The 26,385-nt window shown below is 34.1% G+C and overlaps 1 protein-coding gene across 1 annotated transcript; it reads left to right on the forward strand.

The window, feature by feature from the left end:
* Window positions 1-1,465: 1,465 nt before the first annotated feature.
* Window positions 1,466-26,385, forward strand: LOC100373619 (kinesin-like protein KIF2A). The gene is made up of 17 exons (XM_085503476.1): window positions 1,466-1,757; window positions 6,232-6,326; window positions 7,165-7,318; window positions 13,276-13,386; window positions 13,653-13,753; window positions 13,844-13,939; window positions 14,568-14,622; window positions 14,734-14,896; window positions 16,311-16,401; window positions 17,476-17,631; window positions 17,773-17,915; window positions 18,339-18,460; window positions 18,655-18,854; window positions 18,966-19,033; window positions 22,478-22,598; window positions 23,141-23,315; window positions 24,546-26,385. Exons 1-17 carry the CDS (start codon window positions 1,703-1,705, stop codon window positions 24,686-24,688), a joined length of 2,049 nt encoding a protein of 682 aa, XP_085359602.1. The 5' UTR covers window positions 1,466-1,702; the 3' UTR covers window positions 24,689-26,385.

Raw genomic sequence — 26,385 nt, forward strand, 5'->3', positions numbered from 1 at the left:
CAACAATAGTCAAAAATGCCATCTTTGTTCATAAGAAACTCACATCTCGCGCATGCGTGGCGCTACGACCACCGCCCTTTAAAGAGATCTGCATGTAATATTGTCATATTGTACAGATATGCCGCAGTGCAGATCCAAAATAGTTTATATTCACATTATGTGTTCTTCTTGGAAATTCATCTAATTGTGAAACACGTCAGTGAAATTACAACCTAACAAGAAATGTTAGGGGTGGGGGTACATAGACTCGTCACATGCCATGGCATGGAATCCGTGACCAATCGAAAATTATAAGAGTTGGGGATCATAACATGGTATTTGATCATCGTAATACTACTAATCATACTAATCCGGGTTATGCACATGGATTGTATGAATTGGTCCGAGTAAATGCTATAAAAATAATGTTGTTATCTGGGTATGAAAAACAACAATTGGTCTTATGACAGACGTTTCTGACAACGCTCATTCGTCAGTGTAATATCTAAACGATAAAACCGCCAAACAATCTCTTTATTGTGTCTTATTTAGGAGTATTTCTAAGGTTTTGCTCATCTATGTGGTCCCACCTAGTACGTACATACAACCAAATAGAAACAATTGTTATTACTCTTGTCATTCAAAGAAGAGTTCCTTGATCTCACATATATTTTTAACAATTAGAAAAACAATTCATTAACATAATTATGTATTTACCCAATTGTACGACCGTACACACATGTACAGTTAATCAATTTCATTCGACATAGAATCTTCTAAATCTTCATACTTTTTTTAAAGAATTATTATGGAATAATCTCCTGTCATTACTACGGAATAAGTCTTCAACCTTAAATAATTTCAAACATAATATTCTTCAAATTATAATGCGAATAACATTTGTACTTGGACATCTGTTTGTAATAATTTCTATGTTTTGTCGTTGCACTTCTTACCGCAGTGGCTACATTTTGGACATGTCTTGTACATACAATGTATTTATCGTCATGCATAGTGTTTATAGCTGTAATTTAATTTATTTATTTGGATGTCCGGCTGGTATAGGTGCTCGTCACCCGTTTCAGTGGCGGCGTTACCGGGAGGGGGGTCCCACTAAATAAATCCACGACCACTTACGCCTACGTAAGATAGTGAGCAGATATCGCCCCATGCAAAGTTTCGAGCCGCTGCCTCGCTGCCCGCTGATTTTTTTTTTTTTTTTTACATTCTTGAAGCCTAATAAAATTAAACAATGTATTTCTATAATGTCACGACAAGCAATAGTAAGCTCATTACTCAATTAAACTGAAGTTCTTCATCGTTATCCAATCCATTTTCGAGTTCAATTGTAATAAAATGTTATTCTATTCTATTTCCTGTTGGTTAACATATTATAACTTATTCGTACTACCATCTTGGTAATTCAAATCAGAATTTGTTTTCGAATTTCGCAATGAAAAATTGCCCGAACTCCTAAAATAAAGCTAATTCGTAGAGGGCGCGCAAACCGGACACGACGTGCTTTCTGGGAAATCTGACCTCATCACTATTGCGCATGTGTGATAACTTTATTCAAATTTTCCAACGAAATTTTCTTTTGACTGAAATTGAACCGATTCATATTGGATTCTCTCTACCCTGGACATAATTTTTTCCACAGTGTGAGCGATACTGTTTATATTTTATCCTGTTGATGCACTAAGACAGTCAGAAGACCTGGAAAATGTCTTTCGCCAGCCTAAAAGTCGGACTGAGCGTCGACATTCAGCGGACCGACGGTAAAGTTCGAAAAAATATGGCAACTTGCTTGTTTTCTTGTGTATGTTCACCGCCGGCTTTTAAAAATACACTGTTGTTTTTCGCTCTAGTGTTTCCATCCAAGAAAACAAAATAGCAGGACATCATGTTGAATACACTTATCTGGCGCTTTATTGTGTTTTTCTTTTTAGACTATCAAAATACACTCGTTGACCTTACGTGACTGAGTCACGCCGGATATAAACGGTGACATAGTCCGAAACATGATCGTTGTTTTCGGTGCTTTAGGAGCCAAAATGTCGTCGACTAAAGAAAACAACTACCTGTTTGCCGCCATGGTAACGCGTAAATATTACTATAATATCTAACTGCAATATAATGTTTCGATGCACAATCAACGAAATGAATTCAATTAGTCACTGTGAATCACCAATACCGGTCAAAGGTGTGAACACCTGTATTGTTTTCTAATAGTCACGATAAAAATTTAGCTGATCTTTTTGACGGGAAACGTTGCATTTGGGTAACTGACTCAGTTGCTACTAATATTGTCATATTTTCACCACGCCACGGTGACGTAATGTTGGAAATTAGATTTATTTCTTGTGGGGGGGGGGGTCTGTACATGGTACTAGTAGCTTGAAATACGCCCCTTGTTTTTGTTGTAATGTGCAACTCCATGTCAAGTACACAAACAGTGCCACACATGATTACATTGATGTACACTGAAGCAGGCACCTGATCACAACTGACTGTACATTCTCTTTGAATGGCTACATACATTTGCATGAATTTCTTCAAAGTTAATTCAATTTTCGACACAGTAAATAAAAAAGAAATATAAGTTCTATTTCAGTCAGTCAGAATAATTGTCTACATCACCTAATCACAAACTGTAAAATCATTTCAACAACTATCAGATTTCCAAAACCTGGTACTCAAATTTCACCTACACATTTTTAAACTAAACTACACCCCTTTATCCCTACACATATGGTAAGATCAGCTAAAATCTCTAGTCCAGTTTCATAAGAATGCTGCATTCTATGTTAATCCACATACGTAAATCAGATAAAATGATAGTGTGCTCAGTTTATGCTTATCAACATTTCATAGAAAATGTCTAAGCTGTCTAGACAGCTTTCAACACATTTGGGGCTTGCCTGTTTACATGTCTGTTTATATTTTTTATTGGAGGCCATTGTCATGTAGGGGGGGGGGTAAAATGCAATGTAGTGTAACTTGCACCAAGTTAATTGATTTATGTGTTGGTCAAATCATCAGATTATGCAGTATCATCAGTTTGTGGTTGCTTTATTTTTCTGGAATCAAACCATGGTAAAATTACATCAAGTTATCTTAACAGTCCTGTGTCTGTGACTTCTGAATTTGACTTGGACACACATGCTGACTTGAGTTTTTACTATGTTTTTCTCCATGAAATCTGTATGTAGTATTGACTTAAATATTTTACTTGTCTTACATGTGTTACGTGCACATCATGTAAAGTTCAGTATTTAGAACCCTGGCATCATACATGTACCTGTACCTGTATCTGTATGTGGTCTTTTTATTGGTCTTTGTAATGTATTACCATATATGTTTAGTGATGAAAGATGGTTACATGAGGTGCCATGTTAATTATTAATTGTTCTCTTGGACATTCATTTTGTTAGGAAATGAGGGCTTGAATTTGGGAGTTGAGAGGGCATCCATTTTCAATGCAAAGTTGGCCTTTGCATATAAATAATAGTATAGGGAAAGTCTGTATTTTTCTGCATTAAGGCAACTGGAAAATCCAATGAATTACATGCATTATATACGTGAGGATACAAACAATTGTGTTCAGGTGTAACATAGATGTATTGTATTCACTTGCAAGTTGCACACTCCCCTGCCCCCTCTTTGTTTCATGTATACCACATGGCCTGCACAGTGAACTCTCCTGGGGTCATCGGTGTCAAGTTTTGCATAGTAAGCAGCAGGTGTCTGAAATTAAAACAAATATGTTAACTGACTGGGATCCTGTATAATTATACAAGCAGACTTGATAGTGTATCATAAAAATGGTTCATCATGCATTTAATTGCCTAAATAAAAAAGCTTTAACATTAACTGATTAAAGTTGCATTCTGAGATTATTTTATAAAGCATAATTGGGGCTCAGGGTTCTCCCCAGAAAAAATGCATAGCGTCGGGGCTAATTTGCATAATAATTTGCATATCAATTACATATCTTTCCTTCATTGATTAACAGAACTTATTTACAATTATGAATATTAGTGAGCTCAGTCACAGGGCAAATATTTTTTTTAATGGAATCAACACATTATGTTTCACAATTTAGAAGAGTTTGAAACATTCTCGAAATACAAATGCTGCAGACTAAAAACAAACACAAATACATTATTGTTGCAATTTAATTGTTTTGTAAAATGTTGAAGGAAACTCATTCAAAACGTTAAGCCAGACTTATGTTCACGAATCTCATAATTTTATTCACTCCAAAAACATTCTCCTTCAAAAAATCGATCACGTAATTAATTGACGTATTGTTGTAATTTATTATTCGTACCATCAACTTCTAAAACGTTTACAATTACAGTAATGAGCGAACAAATAAAGCTTCAAAACGATCATCAAAGTTACGACGTGACATAACTTACTTGGCCATGTTATACACCAGTTATAGCAATAATTCCTCAACAAATTTTACTTCTTTTTTTTTTGATATGAAATGTAAGTAAAATCCGACTTATTTTTATCGGGAGCGATTATTTTTGATCACTTGATCGCTTCGGTAAAAAAAACAGACCCGCCATGATGTTTGTGAAACATTAGCATGTGTCCTTTGACCCGATGGGTCAAGAATTCCATTAACCAATCAAAATGCCGCATGGTAATGCCGGTAGAACCCGAAGTTTTCCGAATGGTAGTGATCATAAAAATTACACTGCGGAAGTAAAGCGATGTCGTAGCACGATGTGTTGGCATCGATTTCAATTGAAAACTGCATGACAGCTTTCGAAAGAGGTGATTTACAATTTTTTAAAGATAAATTAGGTCATGAAAGAAGAGTTTTTACATGATTCGCAATGATAACAGTTCAAATGTATTTTACCAAATCACGCAATAAACACGTTTTTTTCTTGAGTAGCGTGAACTGATTTGACCATGTTATATTGAGGTGGAATTGATTTTGAAATAATTTTAGCTTTCAATCTAAAGACTGTGTCTATCGCAGAAACTATTTACTTACAAACAAAGAGGTGCTAATTCCACAAATTTGACTATGCGCTACGTATCGTGCGACTAGGTCTATTGTTTATAAATTATAATCCACGACTGGCAGGATGCGTGTTGGTCGGTACATAATTATAGCAACAATCGGACAATAGTCCTCGTCGGAAGCATTTCCGTGGTGGTCACTAATTTTGAGTGACGGTCGGGGCCGACCGGCGTGGCGAACAAAGCTTTTTCACATCTTATATTGCATGTCAAATATGAAATCAAGCGCCGAGGTGGGAACACATAAAAAAGCCCTGGGGAGAACCCTGTTGGGGCTATTATGCAATGTATTTAATATTATGAAAATGTTGTAGGAAATATTGGAGCATTCGTCAATGTTAAGAATCACATTTGTTAAGAATTGTACATTTATGTATATTTGTGATCTAACAAATTTTTTGTAATAATTTTCATTAACTCATTCTCTGCTGAAAGCAATAGATATCAGATGTGAATGGTATAATGCGTCAGCAGGTGATGATGTGCTAAAAAAAAATCGTGTGATTTGCATTTAGTGCATTGAGATCTTTTGTAAAATGAAACAAAATACATCTTTGTGTGAATGCCACAATGTAGGCACCCAAATTTTCAGAAGAATAATTGCGTTTCTGGTCACTGTGAAATAATATGTTCATTGTATACAATGTATGTAATTGTCTCAGATTTGTTTACACTCTATGTACATATTGATTTCAATGTCTTTAGAATAGTTGCAATTTCTTAGATGTACGTGTACACAAATGTATAATGTTCATCTGCAGTAGCTCAATTAAAATTTGCACTTTGAGATTATTCAATGGCTTTATGTGAAATTGCATGCATTGCTGGGAAATGTGATAAATATTAATATGTGGATGCATCCAGAAGATGGTGATTGTTTTGGCTAATATCATTTTATTAATGCTTTTGAATAGTGCATAGACAAATGCAAGCAAATGATTATCTTGCACAATGTCAAAGCTTGAACTTCAAATTTAAGAGGGCATCCATTTTCAAGGACAAAAATGACTCAGCATTTATGGAATAATATATATATAGAAATCAAAATGCAAACACATTGGACATTAAGGCGTTTGCTTTCAATGCTTTTGTGAACTTCATCAAATGTGTTACATATATTCTCAAGACCCATATAAAGAATGATTTCAGTGCAACTGTAGCTGTCATGTAACTTGGTTCAGTTCTGTTTTTTGTTTTTTTCTGTAGGCCGTGTTCACTCAGCAGTGATCAGTGGTGCCAATGAAGCTGCACAAAGTGTCACTGTGGAGTGGTTTGAAAAAGGAGAAACAAAGGGCAAAGAGGTATGACAATGCTGTCAAATGTTTTAATATCATGAGATAATAGACGTATGGAGTCAAATTGTGGCTTCCAATGTGTTAAAACTGTATTATCTGTTAAACTTATTTGAAGTCATGAACATGTGTAATGAACATAAGCTTGAATTGTTGGCAGTTGAGGTGCTCTGAGTTATGCTTGTTAGAACGTGACTGATTTATTTTTTCTGGAATACCTAAAATCCCTCCATGCAACACTCTTTTCAAATCCTGCTTTGGAACACTCTCAACACTAGCCTTGGAACTATAAAATGTTACATGTTCGCTTGAACGTAGTGACAATGGATGCTATGAAATTTAGAAAGAATGGGACAGGACAGAGCAAGTGGGTGTTCATCAAAAAAAAAACCTGACTTTTTGAATAATTAGGCCACATTAGAGAGATGTCAGTTTCGTGTGAGATTTGATGCACTTGTTAATGCCTACATAAAGGCTCCCAATGATCGGCTGCTAACAATTTCTGACCCAGATATCTTGCTAATACCATAATTCTTGCATTTTGTACAAGGCACACACCTACAATGTAATACTGGAAATGACACCAACAAAATATATCTGATACATTAATACAACTTTAATAAGATTGCTTTTATTCACTGCATTTATTTGTTGTTTGACACTAGTGGAAATGCAAGGTTAGCGTCATTCGATTTTTATATTCAAGTAAAGTTTGGAACACAGATTCTAAATTTATATCATATTCTCACATGTGCATTTATCTACTACATGTAGTATAAAGCGTTTCCAAAACATTTAATGTTTTTCTCCCATTCAAGCATTGTTTGTTCCACCATTGTTATTCCAGATTGAGGTTGATCAAATCTTTGCCTTGAACCCTGAGTTGGTTGCACCACCACCCCCTGTGAGGGCTAGTAAGAAGACTGGTAGAGGGGATGTTGACCTTGCACGTACTGAGGAAAACAAACCAATCAAGGCACCAAGACATGAACCATCAAAAAGTATGTTTCATGAATTAGAAAATATCAATCTAGTAGGATATTTGTCATTTCCTCTAACTTGCCTTCCTTAATTCTGTGTATGGGGGAAATTGTATTTGATCATGCGGTACTAATTGACTCCCATGTGCAAAGCACAAAAAGAAGTCTTTGCAGTTACCCTGTCTGTATGTCTGTCTGTATGTATGTATGTATGTCACTTTTTTTGTTCCACCGTTATCTCAAGAACCACTAATCAAATTTTCGTGAAACTTGGTACATAGATGCTCTGGGATGATGCGCAGAGTTGATTAAGTTTTGGGTAAAAATCTATGAATATTAATTACCTAATTTGAATGATAATTAACTGATTTCAAGCTGTTCCATGACTGTTCCACTGATCTTTGAAGAACAACTCATTGGATTTTGATGAAACTTGGCACATGGATGCTCTGAACCAATATGCAGATTTGATTAGTTTTGGGTAAAAATCTATGAATATTAATTACCTAATTTGCATGATAATTAACTGAATTTAAGCTGTTCTATGACTGTTTCACTGATTTTTGAAGAACCACTCTTTGGATTTCAATGAAACTTGGCACATGGATGATCTGAACTAATGCGCGGATTTTTATTATTTTGGGGTAAAAATCTGTTAATATTATTAATTACCTAATTTACATAATGATTAATCAATTTTCGGCTTTTCCACTGATATCTCAAGTACTAATCATAACATGTCAATAAAACTTGGTACATATATGTCATATGACACTGCACAGACAGGGTAATATCAGTACATATTAATTACCTAATTTTCATAATTAATTTTCAGCTTTTGATATTTCAAGTAGTAATGATCATGTTTCAATGAAACTTGGTACATAGCTACTTGAGGACTGTGCAGAGATCTAATTAGTTTTTGGGTAAATATTTGTGCATATTAATCACCTTATTAGCATAATTAGTTATTTTTCAGCTTTTCACCTGATATCTCAAGTACTAATCATCACATTTCAATGAGACTTGCGACATAGATATTCTAGGACTGTGCAGAGACCTGATTAATTTTGGGATAAATAATTGTGCCTATTAATTACCTAATTTGCATAAGTAGTTAATTTTTTGCTGTTCTATGGCTGTTGCACTGATGTCTAAAAGCCACTCATTGGATTTCAATGAAACTTTTAATGAGTACCCATCACATTTCAATGAACCTAGGACTATACACCACATTAGTTTTTGGTAAATATTTATGCTTCTTAATCACCTAATTAATATAATTAATTAATACTGATATCTCAAGTATTGATCATCACATTTGAATAAAACTTGGTACATAAGTGCTCTAGGACAATAGACAGCCTGATTAATTTTGGGTTAAAATCTGTTCATATTAATTCTCTAATTAGCATAATAATTAATATTATTTTGGTTCTAATCACATTTCAATGAAACTTGGTACTTTGTGCAGACTTTATTAGTTTTACACTTAAATCTGTTCATATTATTTACCTAATTTGCATAATTAGTTTTCTGCGTTTCCATCAACATCTCAAGTTCAAGTAATTTTGAATTAATTTTTAATGTGTCTCCAATACTCTCAGCACACAGGAGTTCTTTCTAAGCTTTCTTTGATTTTGAATATGGCTTCACTATTAAATACAACTCTGTCCTGTATCTCACAATTTCAAGGATTTATTTGGGCGACACCCTTGAATAACCTCTTTCAATGAGCTAAGATAAGGTCAATTACATGTACTGTCATAAGTACAGTAAAGTACCAATGTTTGTATACAATGTAGCTAGGATATAGTCTTGGGCAGAGTTCCAAGACACCAGCACACACAAAAAATGGACTTTGTTCTTTTGTACATGCATACCTTGACAATAGCCAGTGACTTGTTGGTAAGCACAGACAATAACATTGGCTAAAACTTGGGCATGTGTAATTTTTATTTATTGCGCACTTTTTAGTGACAGAAATAACTTTGTTTAATCGTAATGTTTACATTATTAATGGATGAAGTTTGGAATTTTGAATACTAAAATGTAAATTTTTAATAAGTATATAACATGGCAGCCCACATAATTTATTTAAATGTTGGTGAGCCAGACTAATTGTAGCTATGGACTAATAGATCACTGTATGGGTTGTACTAAGATTCATGCACTGTGATAAGGTCATTGTGTATGGGTTGTACTGTGGCGCATGCACAAACTACCCAACATTGCTAACTTTTAGATTCCATAGTAAATGTACACATACATGTTCTCAATAAATGGTGTCAAAATATTGAAAAGAAATTAGGCTACTGGACAGCCTTGAAAAGCTGACAAAAACTTAATGAAAATTCCTCATGGAAAAGTCCTTCCTAGTTTTTGTGTTCATAGTTTTGATCTTTAACTAAATTATGTGATAGATATTATGTGATAATACAATGTTCCCCACTTGATGAAATTAGTTTATCCTGTAATTAATTCAGTTTACGGCAATTCTCATTGGTTGCATGGCCATGTAATCTCATTTGAAAATATTTTAATTTTAAATTGTTCCTTATATTAAGCTGATGACAGATGTTAGTTACTACTAATATTATTAAAATATACTGACAGTACTTGATAATAATTAGATGAACAGCCAATATACATATACATCTATGAGCTATTGAAAGTATATCACTTCTTGTATGTCTTGGTATTTGTATAAATGTTGTATTGCATAGAAATGAAGCTGCTAATTATGTAGTCAGTCTTATTCTTGTTAATAACTTATATATAATATATTGCATTGACCTTTAGATGACCTGGTAATCTTATAATACTAAAAGGAAACTAATAATCATTGCAATAGTTTTTATGATATTCTGCTAAAACATAGACCCTAGAGGCGAAGGATAGGAAACTGAGCCAAAGTAAGCCCAGATAATATTCATGTTTCTGATATTGTACAGTTTAAAATGTGCTTGTAACAACATTAGAAGGTTTGTAGTCATCAAGAAAAAACAAGTCCACATTAATTTGGAAATTTCTCAATGCCATTATTGGAGTACCAAAAATGAAAATGATACTGGACAATTTTTTGAGAAACGAAAGACAGAAATGTCATTTAAAATTGGTATTCAGTTTCAGTTATTTCTTCATATTTCAAAATTGTGCTTGGTGACATAAAAAGTTGTATATGAATATGAATGATAATGTTAATATAATAAGTTTTCAATATGTGATATCTTATCATTAATGACAGTTCCATAATGCATGACTTATATGTGCAGTAGCATGCACAGGAGTAAAAAACTGCTTTGAATTTAAAATATTTTATCATAATTCTAGGTTTTAAGTGCTTTATAGCTGAGAAATATTTAAAAAAAAATATTTCAATTTTTTTAATTACATTGCTACATGTATAGTCCATGTCGATATTGTGCAAAAGTTGTGTATATGCATTTCTACACATGCTATATATTTGTCCTTTGGCAGAAATTGAGAAATTATAAATAGTTTCTTTAGTTAATAATTAACTGACATCACCTGTTAATTGTAATTTGTAATAAACCAGATGGCAACTTTAAAAATACTTAAGCATAGTAATAAATGAAGATGAAATGGTAAATTCTTACAAGATTTCATGAAGTCCAAATAACTTCAATGACATGAACTCTTATTGTAATGAAATGTAATGTAAAAGACATTAAAACTTTTCAATTGATGTGACTTTCCAGACTCTTTAACAGTACAACCACAGGGCTATGTGTGTTTTGGATTGTACGCATGCAGATGTTTTTTCATCGCATAACATAGTTCATAATTTACATGGATTGTTGTGTCCATTGAATTATTCCATGCTAAATGTTTGTCTTTTAGTACTAACTTCATTTTCTCTGTTCTTGTTTTTTCAAACTATCCCAGATGACTACGGTAATTACATTGTACATAGCCGTATGTACTATAGATGCATTATTATATCCACTAATACATGACCTACATGTATCCACTAATTTTAATACGCATGAAGTTATACAATTACAATGAAACTTGTTGTTTAATTGAAAAATATGTGAATTTAAAACTTAATATGTGAAGTGAAATTAAAGATCAGTTAAAATTAATCCTGTTTACAGTACATTGACAATTAGTTTGCTTACAGTAAATATGTACATTAAAGGTGTAACTTTACATCCAAGCTGGCTGCAATCAGCAAGCTTTGTCTTTTCATAGAAAATTGAGTAACATTGTCATCAATAATTTTTTGTTGTATTTACCAATGTTACTAAGGACATATTTAGACAGTTCAAATACATGTATATGTGCATGTAGGTGGTGTTATCATAATCTGTATGTGTATAAGTTGATGGTATATTATCATAATTTTCATATTCTTTTTATGTGAATCTATCTCTGATGTAGTTGTGTGCATGTCCATGATCTCTCATAACTAACTAGTCATCTCATGTACACAGTAAAATGTCAAGTGGTATAGGGATGACATTACAATAGTAAAGAGTAAACCTGCTGGTCAACAATAATCCAAATATCAAGCATTCTGTGGATACCATTGTTGTATTCAAAGTTGGCAAACACTGATTGTTCTGAACAATGAAATTGCAGGTTTTCATGTTGCCTATATACCCTTGCTATCCAAACAGTTCATATGATTGATGTGCATGTAATAGTAATGTACCGTACTTGTTCGACTAAACGTCCAGAAATCATGTATTTTAAGGGGTTCGGCACTTAGCCGAGCAGCCCCCTTGAAACTTATGCAAATGACAAATTTAGTTCGCCATGGAGAATATTTACCTCCCTTTATGATAAATAAAATTGTGAAATGGTTACAAAAAAATATGCATATTTTATGCTACAATAGTTGTAGCATCAGAATTTACAATGTAAAAATTATTAGGGTCGTGGGGGAAAACAAAGTCCAAGTTGTTAAATGTGATGGTACACAAACTCTCAAGGCAAAGCAATTTCCCCCATGTTATTTTCTGGCACAGTTTGACCTGATAGGTTAAGTCTGTTATTAACCAATGAGAATGCAGTGTTGTACTGATGCAATTCTCTGGGAATACCAAATGGCAATCTGGTAACTTGATAGTGAAGTACTATTCGCAATTATAAATTTTTGAAAGGTAGACTGAATATGGAATGAAGTAATTACCGCCTTTTATGGTTGTTAACAGGTGTTTGTTGAAGTGTAGTTTATGCATGGCTACTGTGGTCTATGCATTGGCACGATATTCATGACAGTCAATATCCATGCTGTATTATATAAATTTGAAAAGTTAAAAAATGCTAAAGACAAGGTTATACGACTAGACAGTCAATTTTGGAACATTTTGGAATGGATTGGCATTCAGCAAAAACCCTGAAAATAATAATGTCCCAAAAGTAGGGGTGGCTACTAAGTCGAACAAGTATGGTGTGTACCTAAATGACAATAGTGTGCATTGTCTAGAATATACATACTTATATTGCAGAATTGTATACATGTAGATGATTGTCACCATTTTTAGATCATGAATCCTGCTAAATTGACCCTTAATTTTAAATATATGAAATGTACACCAGCAGAGTGCTGCACATTGCCTCTGTTCATGTGATTTTCATGGGTATATTGATGAATGATTCTAAATTGAATTTTGAGAAGATGGGGTTACTAGGTACATGTACATCAAAAATACATCTGAAAAAAAAATGTTTCTCTGATTCTCCATTTTCTCAGAGAATCTAAGGAAATTTTGTAAAAAATGAGGGTTAGATGAACACTGACTGGTATTTTCTGGATGCATTTTTTTTCAAAATTTCAATGAGTTTAAGGTATTTTTGGTGTCAAAATTAAAATTAGCAATAAGATTGAATGTAAATTTAAAATATTTATTCTTCATGGGTCGTGTAATATACATAAAGGAAACTGCATGATAAAGTTATTCCGAAATGTAGTTTAAGTCCTGATATAAATATTTTTGTACTTTCAGTTCCTTCAGCAAGGTCACGTCCAAGTGTACTTGTATCCCGTCCAGTGCAGAATGGAGCAGATCTTCCTTCAATTCCATCAGTACAAGCAATCAAGAAAGAAAATCCAGCATGTAGGTTGTTTACTCCATTTCCTCTGTGTAAGGATGTGATGAGATTGATGAAACTTATTTTTTCCCATTGGGACTATGTTTTACATTCGCATATACAAATGTTGTTGATATTTGCTTTAGTAGTATGCCAATAAAAATTGTCGTGAGATGGGGGTACTGACTCAGTGTCTCTTTCCTAGACTCCCAAATCTAAATGCTTTTACTATATTGCATTTCTTCTGTAGCACAAAGGTACTAACTTATATATCCAATATTTGTCATTACAGCTAGAAGACGTTCTAATTGTGTTAAAGAAATAGAAAAACTTGAAAAGAACCGTAAGGAGAGGAGGATGAGAGCACAGGAGTTATTACAGCAAAAACAAACTGTATGTGTTTGTTAAAATTGTTTTCATATCCTATCTCTGCTGTCTTTGTATTTTGTTTTACACACTTCATGTCTGGTTGTTTGATTACAGGATCCGGATGCAGATAATCCAAACTATGATACTTTGATGATGATTAGAGAATTTCAGGCTGATTTAGAATACAGACCTATATCAAATGATGATGTAGTAAGTATTCAAAACTGTAATTTATGTGTTTTTGTATAAACCTTTAATAACATTAGTGCAATTCATAGATTGTGTCTGCACATCAAAAATTGTATCTTCACATCCCAAATTACAATTTGTATATACAAAACAGCAAATCTATGTTGCTTGTAACTTGAAGTTTAACTGTTAAATTAAAGTTTGATTTACTTAAATGTGGACATTCAGAAATGTATATTGCCCGTAACTCTGTTAACTGTTAATTGAACATAGACTTACAATTTGAATGTGGACTCTTAAAAGTGGGCGTGGTTTCTAAAATATAGGCATGGTAATTTTTGTAACTTGATGGTTTTCATAACTCACACAATTGAGCATCTTCTATGACAATGATGTACCTAATTCATGGTTTTCAGAGTTCATCCACCAGTATAAGTAAGCAGTCCAGAAAATTACAATGTATTGTGAACTCAAGCAAATGATCAGCATATTGAGTAAGAATGGGTGAAGCAGAGTAAGCAGCAAACCACTTTACAACTTGGTGATAGCCATGACAAAATTCTTTGTTGTAAGCCATGCATCATGACATAGGATGATTTGAATTACATGACACTGTTGTAAGCTGATGATATAATTTCATTTATTTCAGATCGAAGACCATCAGATAACTGTGTGTGTTAGAAAAAGGCCTTTGAACAAAAAAGGTATTTGGGTTCAGCTATGCTATATATTTACGTTTTAAAAGCGACTTTCCTCTTTGTACAGTAAATTCTCTGCTTACACTGACAATGTATGTTTTTTATTGTTGTTTACAGAGTCTAATAGAAAAGAGCTGGATGTAGTCACTGTGCCTAACAAAGACAATGTCCTCGTCCATGAACCTAAAACAAAAGTAGATCTAACCAAATATTTAGATAATCAGAATTTTCGATTTGATTATTCATTTGATGAGAACTCAACCAATGAGATGGTATACAGGTGAGTGTTACAATTTATACCCATTTCATGAGTACATGCAGTGTTTTCTCCAGCTTTGTGTTTTTGAGGGGGATTGTCGCCACTTCAGATCAAATAGTTGCTTGGCTCATCGCCTTCAACACGCGCACCCCAGAAATTCAATGCAGGCTATTCCAATTTTCATATACGCATATCTGAAGAAGGTTATGTTTTAAAATATATGGCCACACCATTTTAAACAAAATACATGAGAGGATGATTTGTTATTTGTATCAGCAAGTTAGTTGTCCCAATACACACACAGGCCACCATTAAAAGAATTCAATGGGCAGTGAGGAATGGCTGATTTTCACCCCAAGAGTATTTTTTTAAGGATGCACAATTGGGCGTCATAGAGAAAATGCTGCATACATGTACCTATTTTTAGTTTTCTGACTTGACTCATCAGTCATTTGCACAACTAACACATTATTGGTTACTCATCATTACCATATTTCTTCTATTAGAAGCACTTCTTCAATATGTAACACGTACAAACCTAAACTTTGATTTAATGCCTTTGATATTTTGAGAATTGAAAACCTTTGTAAATTTCCATAAGCACATGGTGCTACTAATCAGGGATAGACCATTATAACCTCTTGGGGGTGGGTGGGGATGATAGCAAAAGTTGAAATAAAAAAACAAATTCTGCGCACATATTTCTTGGGGGGGGGGATATTACTCACCGAGGAAATTCATCATTCATGAATTCATCATTGAAAACAAAATTAACAGTTATAGTAGGCTTTCAGTGTCTTATCCATTTCATTTTGACTTGTGTTGGATATTTGACATATTTAATATTTGGTTTATTTGTCAATAAATATATTATATTGAGAGATTTTAATATTATAATTGATGAACATAACCAAATAAGATTGTGTTATCATCAAAGTGCGGTAGTCGTCCCACAATCCAATGTGCTCTTCAAATTCAAGAAATCACAAGAATGAGGTTTGACCTTGGCGCGACTTGCACTGATTACCGCCAGTGACTCCTTCGATACCTTCCAATAACATGAAAATTACTTAATTGAAGCTTGGAAACGTCTCAGTTTGTACTCGTTGATCTGCGCAACAGTCAAAGTCGCCATCTTTGTTTGTATGAGACCCATATGTCTCGCACATGCGTAGTGTGACGACTACCGCGCTTTAATATTTCATTTTAGGTTTATTTTTATTCAGAAAGGGTATTGCAATAATATCATGTATGTGCAATTATGAATGTTTCTACACCATCTTTTATTTTGAATAAAAAAAAAAGTGTGATGATTTGCAACCAGAGGGCGCTGTACATCATGCCTGTTCCATGTGCAACCAATCTAAAGATGGTCAGGAAATTCTTTTCTGTGTGTTTGTAGCTATTCAATTGCTACATGTTCTATTTCTTTCAGGTATACTGCCAAGCCTTTAGTAGAGACTATTTTTGACCGTGGTATGGCTACTTGTTTTGCATACGGACAAACTGGCAGTGGAAAGACTCATGTGAGTGATGCTACTTTCTGTAATTTATCATCACCAAAAAGCCTGATTGGCCTGTTTATCACTGGTTGAAATTTGATTTAGAACTTTCCTTCTTGTTGTATTTAGTGATTTGTTTTCTTTGAGAGTCAAAAATTAGCTTAAAACAGAAGCTGTGATTGTCTTTATAACACCTGTAAAATTTCAATACATGAAACAAGTTTTTTGCTTTGAATGAAACAGCCTTATTCGGTTTGCATGATATAAACGGAAAGTCAAGGCAAACAACATAATGACCCCTCAAGAAAAGCTCCACAAATGTAGGAGAATGCAATTTACAGTTTTTTTTATATCACTTTTCATCAGTATTATTTATTCAATCATCTTGATTCTCAAGCAAAGGATATGGGTAAAGTATGACATAGAATCTGTTGTCAGAAATTGAGAAAATGATTTTATCTATAACATGAGAAATACTGATGTGAATTAGTTCAAATTGTAGTTATGCATATTACTCATGTATATAATTATGGAAATTAGAATTTTACAAATATACATAAAGTGAAGATATTTCCAAAAACGTTAAATAAATAAAAAATAAAAATCTTTATTTTAGTCGTAAAATATAGAATGACACTTTTTTGTCCCTTTTTTCTGGACAACAGGGAATATTTCACCTATAGAACCCACCCACATCGGTAAATTGTATACAATATAAGAAAATTTGAGCATTTGGTAGACAAACATAAAAATAAATATTTTCAGTTCTGTTTCTATGACAGCTGTTTTATAAAGCATGTTTGGCACCAGTACATGTATGCTACCATGTTCTAAACTTTCAGCAAATTTGAAGTTATAGATCATTTTCTCAATTTCTGACAACAGATTCTATGTCATACTTTACCCATAATCCTTTGCTGAAGAATCAAGATGGCGGACTACATAAATTGATGAAAGGTTTAATATTTAGAGAATGAAAAGTGATATAAAAAAACTTTAAATTGTATGTCCTTACATTTGCCAAGCTCTTTCTCCTGGGAGTATTATGTTAGCCTTGACTTTCCTTTTAATTCACATTTTACTCTGTACTACATACAGACAATGGGTGGTGACTTTGCAGCAAGAGGACAACAGGACTGCTCTAAGGGTATCTATGCACTGGCTGCCAGGGATGTATTTAAATTTATGTCAAGACCAGAGTTCAACAAGGACATCATAGTGTGTTGTAGCTTCTTTGAAATTTACAGTGGCAAGGTAAAGATAATTTCTGAAGATTTTACTGACTATGTTGTGAAATATTTGATTACCTGAATGCATGTTTGTATTGAAAGTTTTCAGTGCATCCAAATGTCAACAATCATTTTAGCTTCCTATTTCATTATTCATTTTTTCTAGGTTTTTGATCTGTTGAATAAAAAAATCAAATTACGTGTACTAGAGGATGGAAAGCAACAAGTCCAAGTTGTTGGTTTACAAGAAGCTCAAGTTCACAATGTTGATGATGTTTTAAGTTTAATCCAACATGGTAACGCGGTCAGGTACTGCAACAACTTTCTTGTCTTGTGGATAAAATATATAAATATATTAATCTTGTAATTGGTATTGCTGTCAGAAATTAGATAAATTTATCACTTTTATAAAATTCCTCGTTGTGAATCTGATCAATTTATCTGATTTCTTGTTGTATTTTTTGTTTTATTAACAGTAAATAAGGATTGAACAGGGTGTATTTCAAACTTTTGCATAAAAACTCGCAGAAAATAAAATTAGTTTGGCTGTTGCTGCAGGAAAATTCCATCTGATTTGTGTTTATTACTAGTCCTGGGCATATGTGTGCAATAGTTGTACATGTACATTACAAAAATAGTCTAAGAAATGGGTTGTCAGTGGCTCATTCTCTTATCTGCACTATTGTAAATCATAGTACCGGTATATTTAATCAATGCATTTAATATTTATAGGACATCTGGCCAGACATCAGCGAATCAACATTCTTCAAGATCCCATGCAGTCTTCCAGATTATTTTGAGGAAGAAAATCTCTAAGAAACTTCATGGCAAATTTTCCCTGATTGATTTAGCAGGCAAGTATTCCCTTTAGCACTCATTGTTGAGTACCATATTTAACTGACTTTAGCACCCATACAAAATAATTCAACACCCTATATTTGTATCCAAACTGATTAACAAATATGTTATGCTGAATGGTCTTGTATGATGTAAGAGACTGTTCACTTGAAGATTTCTTCTACAAGTATTTATGTCATTCCACATATAGGTAATGAGCGAGGTAAAGACACCCACAGTGCTAACAGACAGACAAGAATGGAAGGAGCTGAAATCAATAAAAGTCTGCTGGCTTTGAAAGAGTGTATACGGTCACTAGGAAACAAAGGAGCCCATGTGCCTTTTAGAGCTAGCAAACTAACCCAAGTTTTGAGGGACTCATTTATAGGAGATAAAGCAAAGACTTGTATGGTACGTTATGTAGTAGCTTGCATTCCTTTTAAACAGGTACTCTATAAACTTTGATTAAAACTATTGTCCAAATTTGGAGCACTTGTGATTGAGTTTTGATTTTCCTTTTAGATTGCCACCATTTCACCAGGAATGCAGTCTTGTGAACACACACTTAATACACTCAGATATGCTGATAGGTAAGTGTCTACAAGTTACAATATTATAGTCAGTTCTGCTATGGCTGTGAATTTTATGTTTCTTTTCTATGTTGTCATCTCTAGTTCTGCTATGGCTATTAATTTTATGTTTCTTTTCTATGTTGTCATCTCTAGTTCTGCTATGGCTGTGAATTGTATTTTATGTTTCTTTTCTATGTTGTCATCTCTAGTTCTGCTATGGCTGTGAATTTTATGTTTCTTTTCTATGTTGTCATCTCTAGTTCTGCTATGGCTGTGAATTTTATGTTTCTTTTCTATGTTGTCATCTCTAGTTCTGCTATGGCTGTGAATTTTATGTTTCTTTTCTATGTTGTCATCTCTAGTTCTGCTATGGCTGTGAATTGTATTTTATGTTTCTTTTCTTTGTTGTCATCTCTAGTTCTGTTATGGCTGTGAATTGTATTTTATGTTTCTTTTCTATGTTGTCATCTCTAGTTCTGCTATGGCTGTGAATTGTATTTTATGTTTCTTTTCTATGTTGTCATCTCTAGTTCTGCTATGGCTGTGAATTGTATTTTATGTTTCTTTTCTATGTCTAGTTTGTCAAAAAGTTTGAGCACTACATACATGCCTGGCTTATAAGCAGTTCGTCCAAACTGATTTGACTGTAATTTAATACAAGCAGAAATGATATCAACAAAATGAAGACTACCTGAATCAAAAACTGTATGAACAAAACATAAATTAATGTACCGATAGTAAAACTCCTTACAATTATGATGGTCCTTGGGCTAACTCTGTGAATTGTTCTATAGCATGGTAAGAATTGTACAGTAATTAAAATACCGTACTTCCCCGAGTATAAGCCCAGGGGCCTGAACATGTAAAATCGGGAAAATTAGGGGGTGGGCTTATACTCATGGATCACCTTAGAAAAGATAATCTTCCCAACCACAAAAAATTATCCAAATTACATTTTTCATTCACAGCACCGGATCAAATAAATATTACGTCTTTTTGATTTCCACGACACTTTTTACAATGAAGAAACAAACATGTTCATTTTATTACAATACGGTTTACATACCATCTGAATTTACAGTGCAAAAATGCGTAGGGTCTGTGGGAAAACATTCAAAGGCAAGATCTTTATCATTATCTTCCTTGTGGAATGTTCTCGATACAAAGCCGCCATGGTGTTTTTCATCATGATTTGACCTGAACAACTTCCTTTGACCTAACAGGTCACGTCTGTCGTTAACCAATCAAAATGCTGTGTCGTACGGACGAAGTTTTCCGATTATTGACGAAGTCATTTTTGACTCCCGTGTGCGAAGCACAAAAGGGAGTCTTTGCAGTTACCCAGTCTGTATGTCTGTATGTATGTATGTCACTTTTTTTGTTCCACCGTTATCTCAAGAACCACTAATCAAATTTTGATGAAACTTGGTACATAGATGCTCTGGGATAATGCGCAGAGTTGATTAGGTTTTGGTAAAAATTTATGAATATTAATTACCTAATTTGCATGATAATTAGCTGATTTTTAGCTGTTCCAAGACTGTTCCACTGATATCTGAAGAACCACTCATTGGATTTTGATGAAATTTGGCACATGGATGCTCTGAACTAGTGCGCAGATTTGATTAGTTTTGGGTAAAAATCTATGAATATTAATTACCTAATTTGCATGATAATTAACTGATTTTAAGCTGTTCTATGACTTTTCCACTGATTTTTGAAGAACCATTCATTGGATTTCAATGAAACTTGGCACATGGATGCTCTGAACTAATGCACAGATTTGATTAGTTTTTGGTAAAAATCTGTTAATATTATTAATTACCTAATTTACATAATGATTAATCAATTTTCGGCTTTTCCACTGATATCTCAAGTACTAATCATAACATTTCAATAAAACTTGGTACATAGGTGTCCTATGACACTGCACAGACCTGATGGTTTTTAGGGTAATATCAGTACATATTAATTACCTAATTTGCATAATTAATTAACTTTCAGCTTTTGATATTTCGAGTAGTAATGATCACGTTTCAATGAAACTTGGTACATAGTTACTTGAGGACTGTGCAGAGACCTAATTAGTTTTTTGGTAAATATTTGTGCATATTAATCACCTTATTAGCATAATTAGTTAATTTTCAGCCAAAGTACAAATCATCACATTTCAATGAGACTTGCGACATAGATATTCTAGGACTATGCAGAGACCTGATTAATTTTGAGATAAAAAATTAATTACCTAATTTGCATAATTAGTTAATTTTTTGCTGTTCTATGGCTGTTGCACTGATGTCTAAAAACCACTCATTGGATTTCAATGAAACTTTTAAATAGTACCTATCACATTTCAATGAACCTATGAGACTATGCACCATATTAGTTTTTGGTAAATATTTATGCTTCTTAATCACCTAATTAACATAATTAATTAATACTAATATCTCAAGTATGGATCATCACATTTGAATAAAACTTGGTACATAAATGCTCTAGGACAATAGACAGCCTGATTAATTTTGGGTTAAAATCTGTTCATATTAATTCTCTAATTAGCATAATAATTAATAGTTTTTTGGTTCTAATCACATTCCAATGAAACTTGGTACATTGTGCAGACCTTATTAGTTTTACACCTAAATCTGTTCATATTAGTTACCTTATTTGCATAATTAGTTTTCAGCTATTCCATCAATATCTCAAGTATAAGTAATTTTGAATTAATTTTTAATGTGTCTCCAAAACTCTCAGCACATGGGAGTTCTTTCTAAGCTTTCTTTGATTTCAACACAATACGGAAGTGAATTACCGCGATGTTAAAATGCAATCTGATTTTGTCAAAAAGCGGTGATTTTTTTTTTTCCCTAAACCTGTTGATTTGCATTTTTTGAAAGGTAAACCTGAGGGTGGAGGAAATATTTAAATTTCTACGGTTGCCAACGAGTCATGTCGAAGAATAGTTTGCTCGTTCACATCCCATTCACGAAAGTCTCAATGGATTATTCGGAAAAGTAAAACTATGTTCAATGCCCAGGTTTCACGACTTGACAATCACATTTTTGGCGTTTCTAAAACTACTACTCAAAAGAAATATGGATTACTTCAGTATTGTAACATCAGGGTTCATCCTGAGTAAATAACAGAATAGAAAAGGCGTGAACCATGTTCTGTACGTTCGCCGACCATGCACTCTGAAATTAATGCAAGTTTTCTCGTAAAAGCAGGAACCAAACTACCGGGTACCGTACCAATCACGATTATTATGCAATGAAATACACTTTTTACATGCATATTTGTAAAAAATGTCATTGACGCCCGGTAAAAACAACCTGGGCCTATACTCGGGAATGCTCTCAACCTGTTAAATGTCTGAAAACAGAGGGTGGGCTTATACTCGGGGAAGTACAGTATGTGTTATCCTGTAAACCACCTCCTAATATCATTACTTTCTGTTGTCAGAGTGAAAGAATTAGGACCTGGAGATCCAATGGCACCATTACCAGAAAAGATCCTTAGTCCTGTCTCTAACAATATTAATTCTCCAATAAGCAGTGATATAGCTCTTCTCTGTGAGGCTAATGTAAGTACAATGTACTCCATATTTTATCTTTATTAGTTCCCGTTCGGACGAAGTCTGAAAACGGGGACTTATAATTCGGTCTCCGTCCGTCCGTCCGTCCGTCTGTGCGTCCGTGCATCCGTCCGGAGTCATATCTCAGAATCCCTTGGACCGATTCCGTTCATTCTTTGCATGTGCCTAGTTCTTTATGTGGGACATATGCACATGCAGTGGTTTAGCGATTCGATTCAAAATGGCCGACTGGCAGCCATCTCGTTTTTTGAAATTGTTGTATTTTGGACATGCTTTGTCAGTTGTCATTCAAACTTGGTACATAGATTATACATGTTAGGATACATGTCCGTGACGATTTATTTCGCAATTGGATCAAAGATGGTCGTACAAAGATGAGTTGTACATAGACTAAAAAATATTAGAATTAACAACACATGCAGCTTCTGCCTCTTTAATAGGCATACATGTATGAGGGAGGTAGGGAGTGAGGGAACATGGTTGGTCACCTGACACTAACTTAAACAATGGTTGTCTTGATGCACACACAGGAAGAAGAAGTTTCTGCTGAAATGATGACACTCCATGAGGTGATGAATCAACTGCAGGAGTTGGAAGAACAAGTCATAGATGACCATAAAAACAGTGTGGAAGAAAACAGACAGATGATAGAGGAAGAGTTTCAACTACTTGAAATGACAGATGAAGTAGATTATGATATAGAAGGTAGTACATTTTGCACTTGTTTTGACTCTTTATGAAGATTCCCCTCGCCCTCCATTAGTGAATGAATTCTGGTCAGTAGCCTTACATGTAGGCGTGAGTAGGCCCTCGTCGAACGTCAGACCTCACTAACGCCTGACAGAATAAGTGCATGTCTCAGTCGAACGTCACACCTCACTAACGCCTGACAGAATAAGTGCATGTCTCAGTCGAACGTCAGACCTCACTAACGCCTGACAGAATAGTGCATGTCTCAGTCGAACGTCAGACCTCACTAACGCCTGACAGAATAAGTGCATGTCTCAGTCGAACGTCAGACCTCACTAACGCCTGACAGAATAAGTGCATGTCTCAGTCGAACGTCAGACCTCACTAACGCCTGACAGAATAGTGCATGTCTCAGTTGAACGTCAGACCTCACTAACGCCTGACAGAATAAGTGCATGTCTCAGTCGAACGTCAGACCTCACTAACGCCTGACAGAATAAGTGCATGTCTCAGTCGAACGTCAGACCTCACTAACGCCTGACAGAATAGTGCATGTCTCAGTCGAACGTCAGACCTCACTAACGCCTGACAGAATAAGTGCATGTCTCAGTCGAACGTCAGACCTCACTAACGCCTGACAGAATAAGTGCATGTCTCAGTCGAACGTCAGACCTCACTAACGCCTGACAGAATAAGTGCATGTCTCAGCAAGATCGATACTGCGAATTTGCAAAGTTTATGCCTTTTTGCAATGAGTTCAATGAATATTCATTTTGGTGGTCATGGTAACACCGTCAGTCAAGATGATAAACATTGGGTGGAAATAAACTCTGCCATAAATGGTTACTCTTTGATGGCTGTCACTATCTGACAGTCGTGCAATTTGATTGGTACCTACCATAAATCGTTAGGGGAAGTGAAAAACTACATCTTTTTGTCAGGCAACCATCTAGTATGGCGTATTCAGCCAGGGTTATGGTTAACACTTGTCATGGTTAAAACCAAGGGAGGATATGATTGATTACAAAGTGTCCTCTAACAGGACTGATTTTGTAGGGATCTTCAGTCAAAATGGAATTCAAAAAGTCAAGATTGTTCAGTTTGTTGATTGCTAGGGAAAGAGGTCTTCATTATAAATATATAAGTTTTGAAGAATTGTACATAATTTGTTATTTTTCAACCAAAAAATCCCCAGTTAGAAAGGTGCACATGTTCTGACGTTTTTTGTCCCTCCTTGCATTACAGATTATGTTACCAGATTAGATGAAATCCTTGCCAGGAAAATTGAATTATTTGGTGATCTTAGAGCAAAGCTTGGGAATTACAGACAGCAACTACAAGAAGAGGAAAAGGCCAGTAACAACATGTACAGACCTCCTGCAAAATAACTCCTCCAGAAGTGACATTTAATGAATGAAATTTACAGTAAATTTATTTACTCTGTTATTGCTGACAAATTCCACGCCATTAACTTGCAGTGAACAAACTTGAGATCTTCTAACTGCACTCCTTATCTCCAGAGGGCATACCAGTTACATAGACTGACCAACCCAAAGATTACTTCATGCCTGTTGTCCTGTAGAGCCCAATAACTTTCTGCTTTGTAAGAAGATGTTTGGTGTACTAGTGTCTATGAGTTTTATCACATCACTTGGCCCATGTGCAGGTGCAGTGTTTTTTATGCTGATCAATAAAAAAAAAATTGATCCCATTTGTGGCCAGCAGTTATATATACTGTTATGTTGCGTTTTCAACGTCACCGATACTTACCGTAGTTGGAATCTTAGCTGATAATCATACTTCATCAACATTGCAAACAAATGTTTGTTCTTCCAACAAATGTGTATATTGATGTGTAAATATTATAATTTTAAATAAAACCCAGTTGAATGCCCAGGAACAATTCCATACATTCTGCAAACTGTTGGAGCTTTTGGCCAAAGCCATCTTGCAGCTGGATTCTTCTTATTAAAGACTGTTGTAGACAGGGATTTATTGAAGCCAAATGTATGCATATCACTGATTGTGAAATTTAGAGCAATTTGTAGCATATGTTGTCTACATTGTCTATATGCATTGCATCTTTCCATGTTATTGGTGTGACTCGCAATAACAGGCTGTTGTTTATATAGCCCAAGATATGACAAAGTATGCATGTAGTTCTTACTTTCTTCATTGAATCAATGATTATGATACAGTATTGTAAATAAGTGAAACCATTTTTTCCACTTGTTTATATTGCTCTTTGTATTATCTGTATACAAATCACTGATGTTAGTTGTCTCGGTGTTTTATGGGCCAAGATGTGTCTGGTATAGTGTACATGTATGTAGTTACTATCATGGCTGTTAAAATTTTATACAAACTGATTCAACCTGTTTCCAGTAACCAATTCTCCTCTTTCATATTGTATAATGAATTGTTGTTTTTCGTCTGTCTTTTCATTTTATTCTTGTGTCTGAGTGGGTTTTATGTATGATGCAATTCTTCTGAAGCAGTGCCTTTGTCTTGTCCGCCGAAAACTTATTTCACAGTCAGTTTAACCTCATTTTTTTTCTATAAAAAAAATGCAAATATCACACAAATGTAGCCATTATAATACAGATTTCTAGTACAATTATTGTGCATACATGTAATGTCAGTTCATTTCACCACAAGTATGTACATTTTAAATCTATAGCTTTGGGAAACGTTCATGTTTTTTTTTTTTTATCTGTTTAGCTTATATTATTTGTGCAACTAAATCTCCACATTTTGACTTCAGTTGATTTGAGATTAACATTAAAAAAAAAAAAAAAGTTATTATTTCTATTACTTAGTTTTGTTTTGACTGTTTTACTGTCTGTGTAATTTGAATTGAGTTTTATTTGAACTGTGTATATATTATATATAATACTGACTTGACGCCTTTTTGTAAGCCTGTCAGTTGGATTTTTTATCTTATTAAGCACTGCATACGTAATATGATACAAAAGTGTACGAGAATCAGCTATATTTTATTTAATATATATATAGTTGCATTTAAAAAAAATTTAGCTATAGTTATTACACATTTTGCTGTGATTAAAGATTACCCTTTAAATCA

The sequence above is a fragment of the Saccoglossus kowalevskii genome, chromosome 9, assembly GCF_978046115.1.
Source record: "Saccoglossus kowalevskii chromosome 9, keSacKowa6.1, whole genome shotgun sequence".
In the NCBI taxonomy this organism is placed as follows: Eukaryota; Metazoa; Hemichordata; class Enteropneusta; family Harrimaniidae; genus Saccoglossus; species Saccoglossus kowalevskii.

Excerpts from the sequence above, each read along its gene's own strand:
- LOC100373619 (XM_085503476.1), top strand. The coding sequence starts at position 1,703 with ATGTCTTTCGCCAGCCTAAAAGTCGGACTGAGCGTCGACATTCAGCGG. Across the intron at positions 7,319-13,275 it reads AAGACATGAACCATCAAAAA|TTCCTTCAGCAAGGTCACGT; the intron begins GTATGTTTCATG and ends TTGTACTTTCAG. Across the intron at positions 17,916-18,338 it reads CAACATGGTAACGCGGTCAG|GACATCTGGCCAGACATCAG; the intron begins GTACTGCAACAA and ends TAATATTTATAG.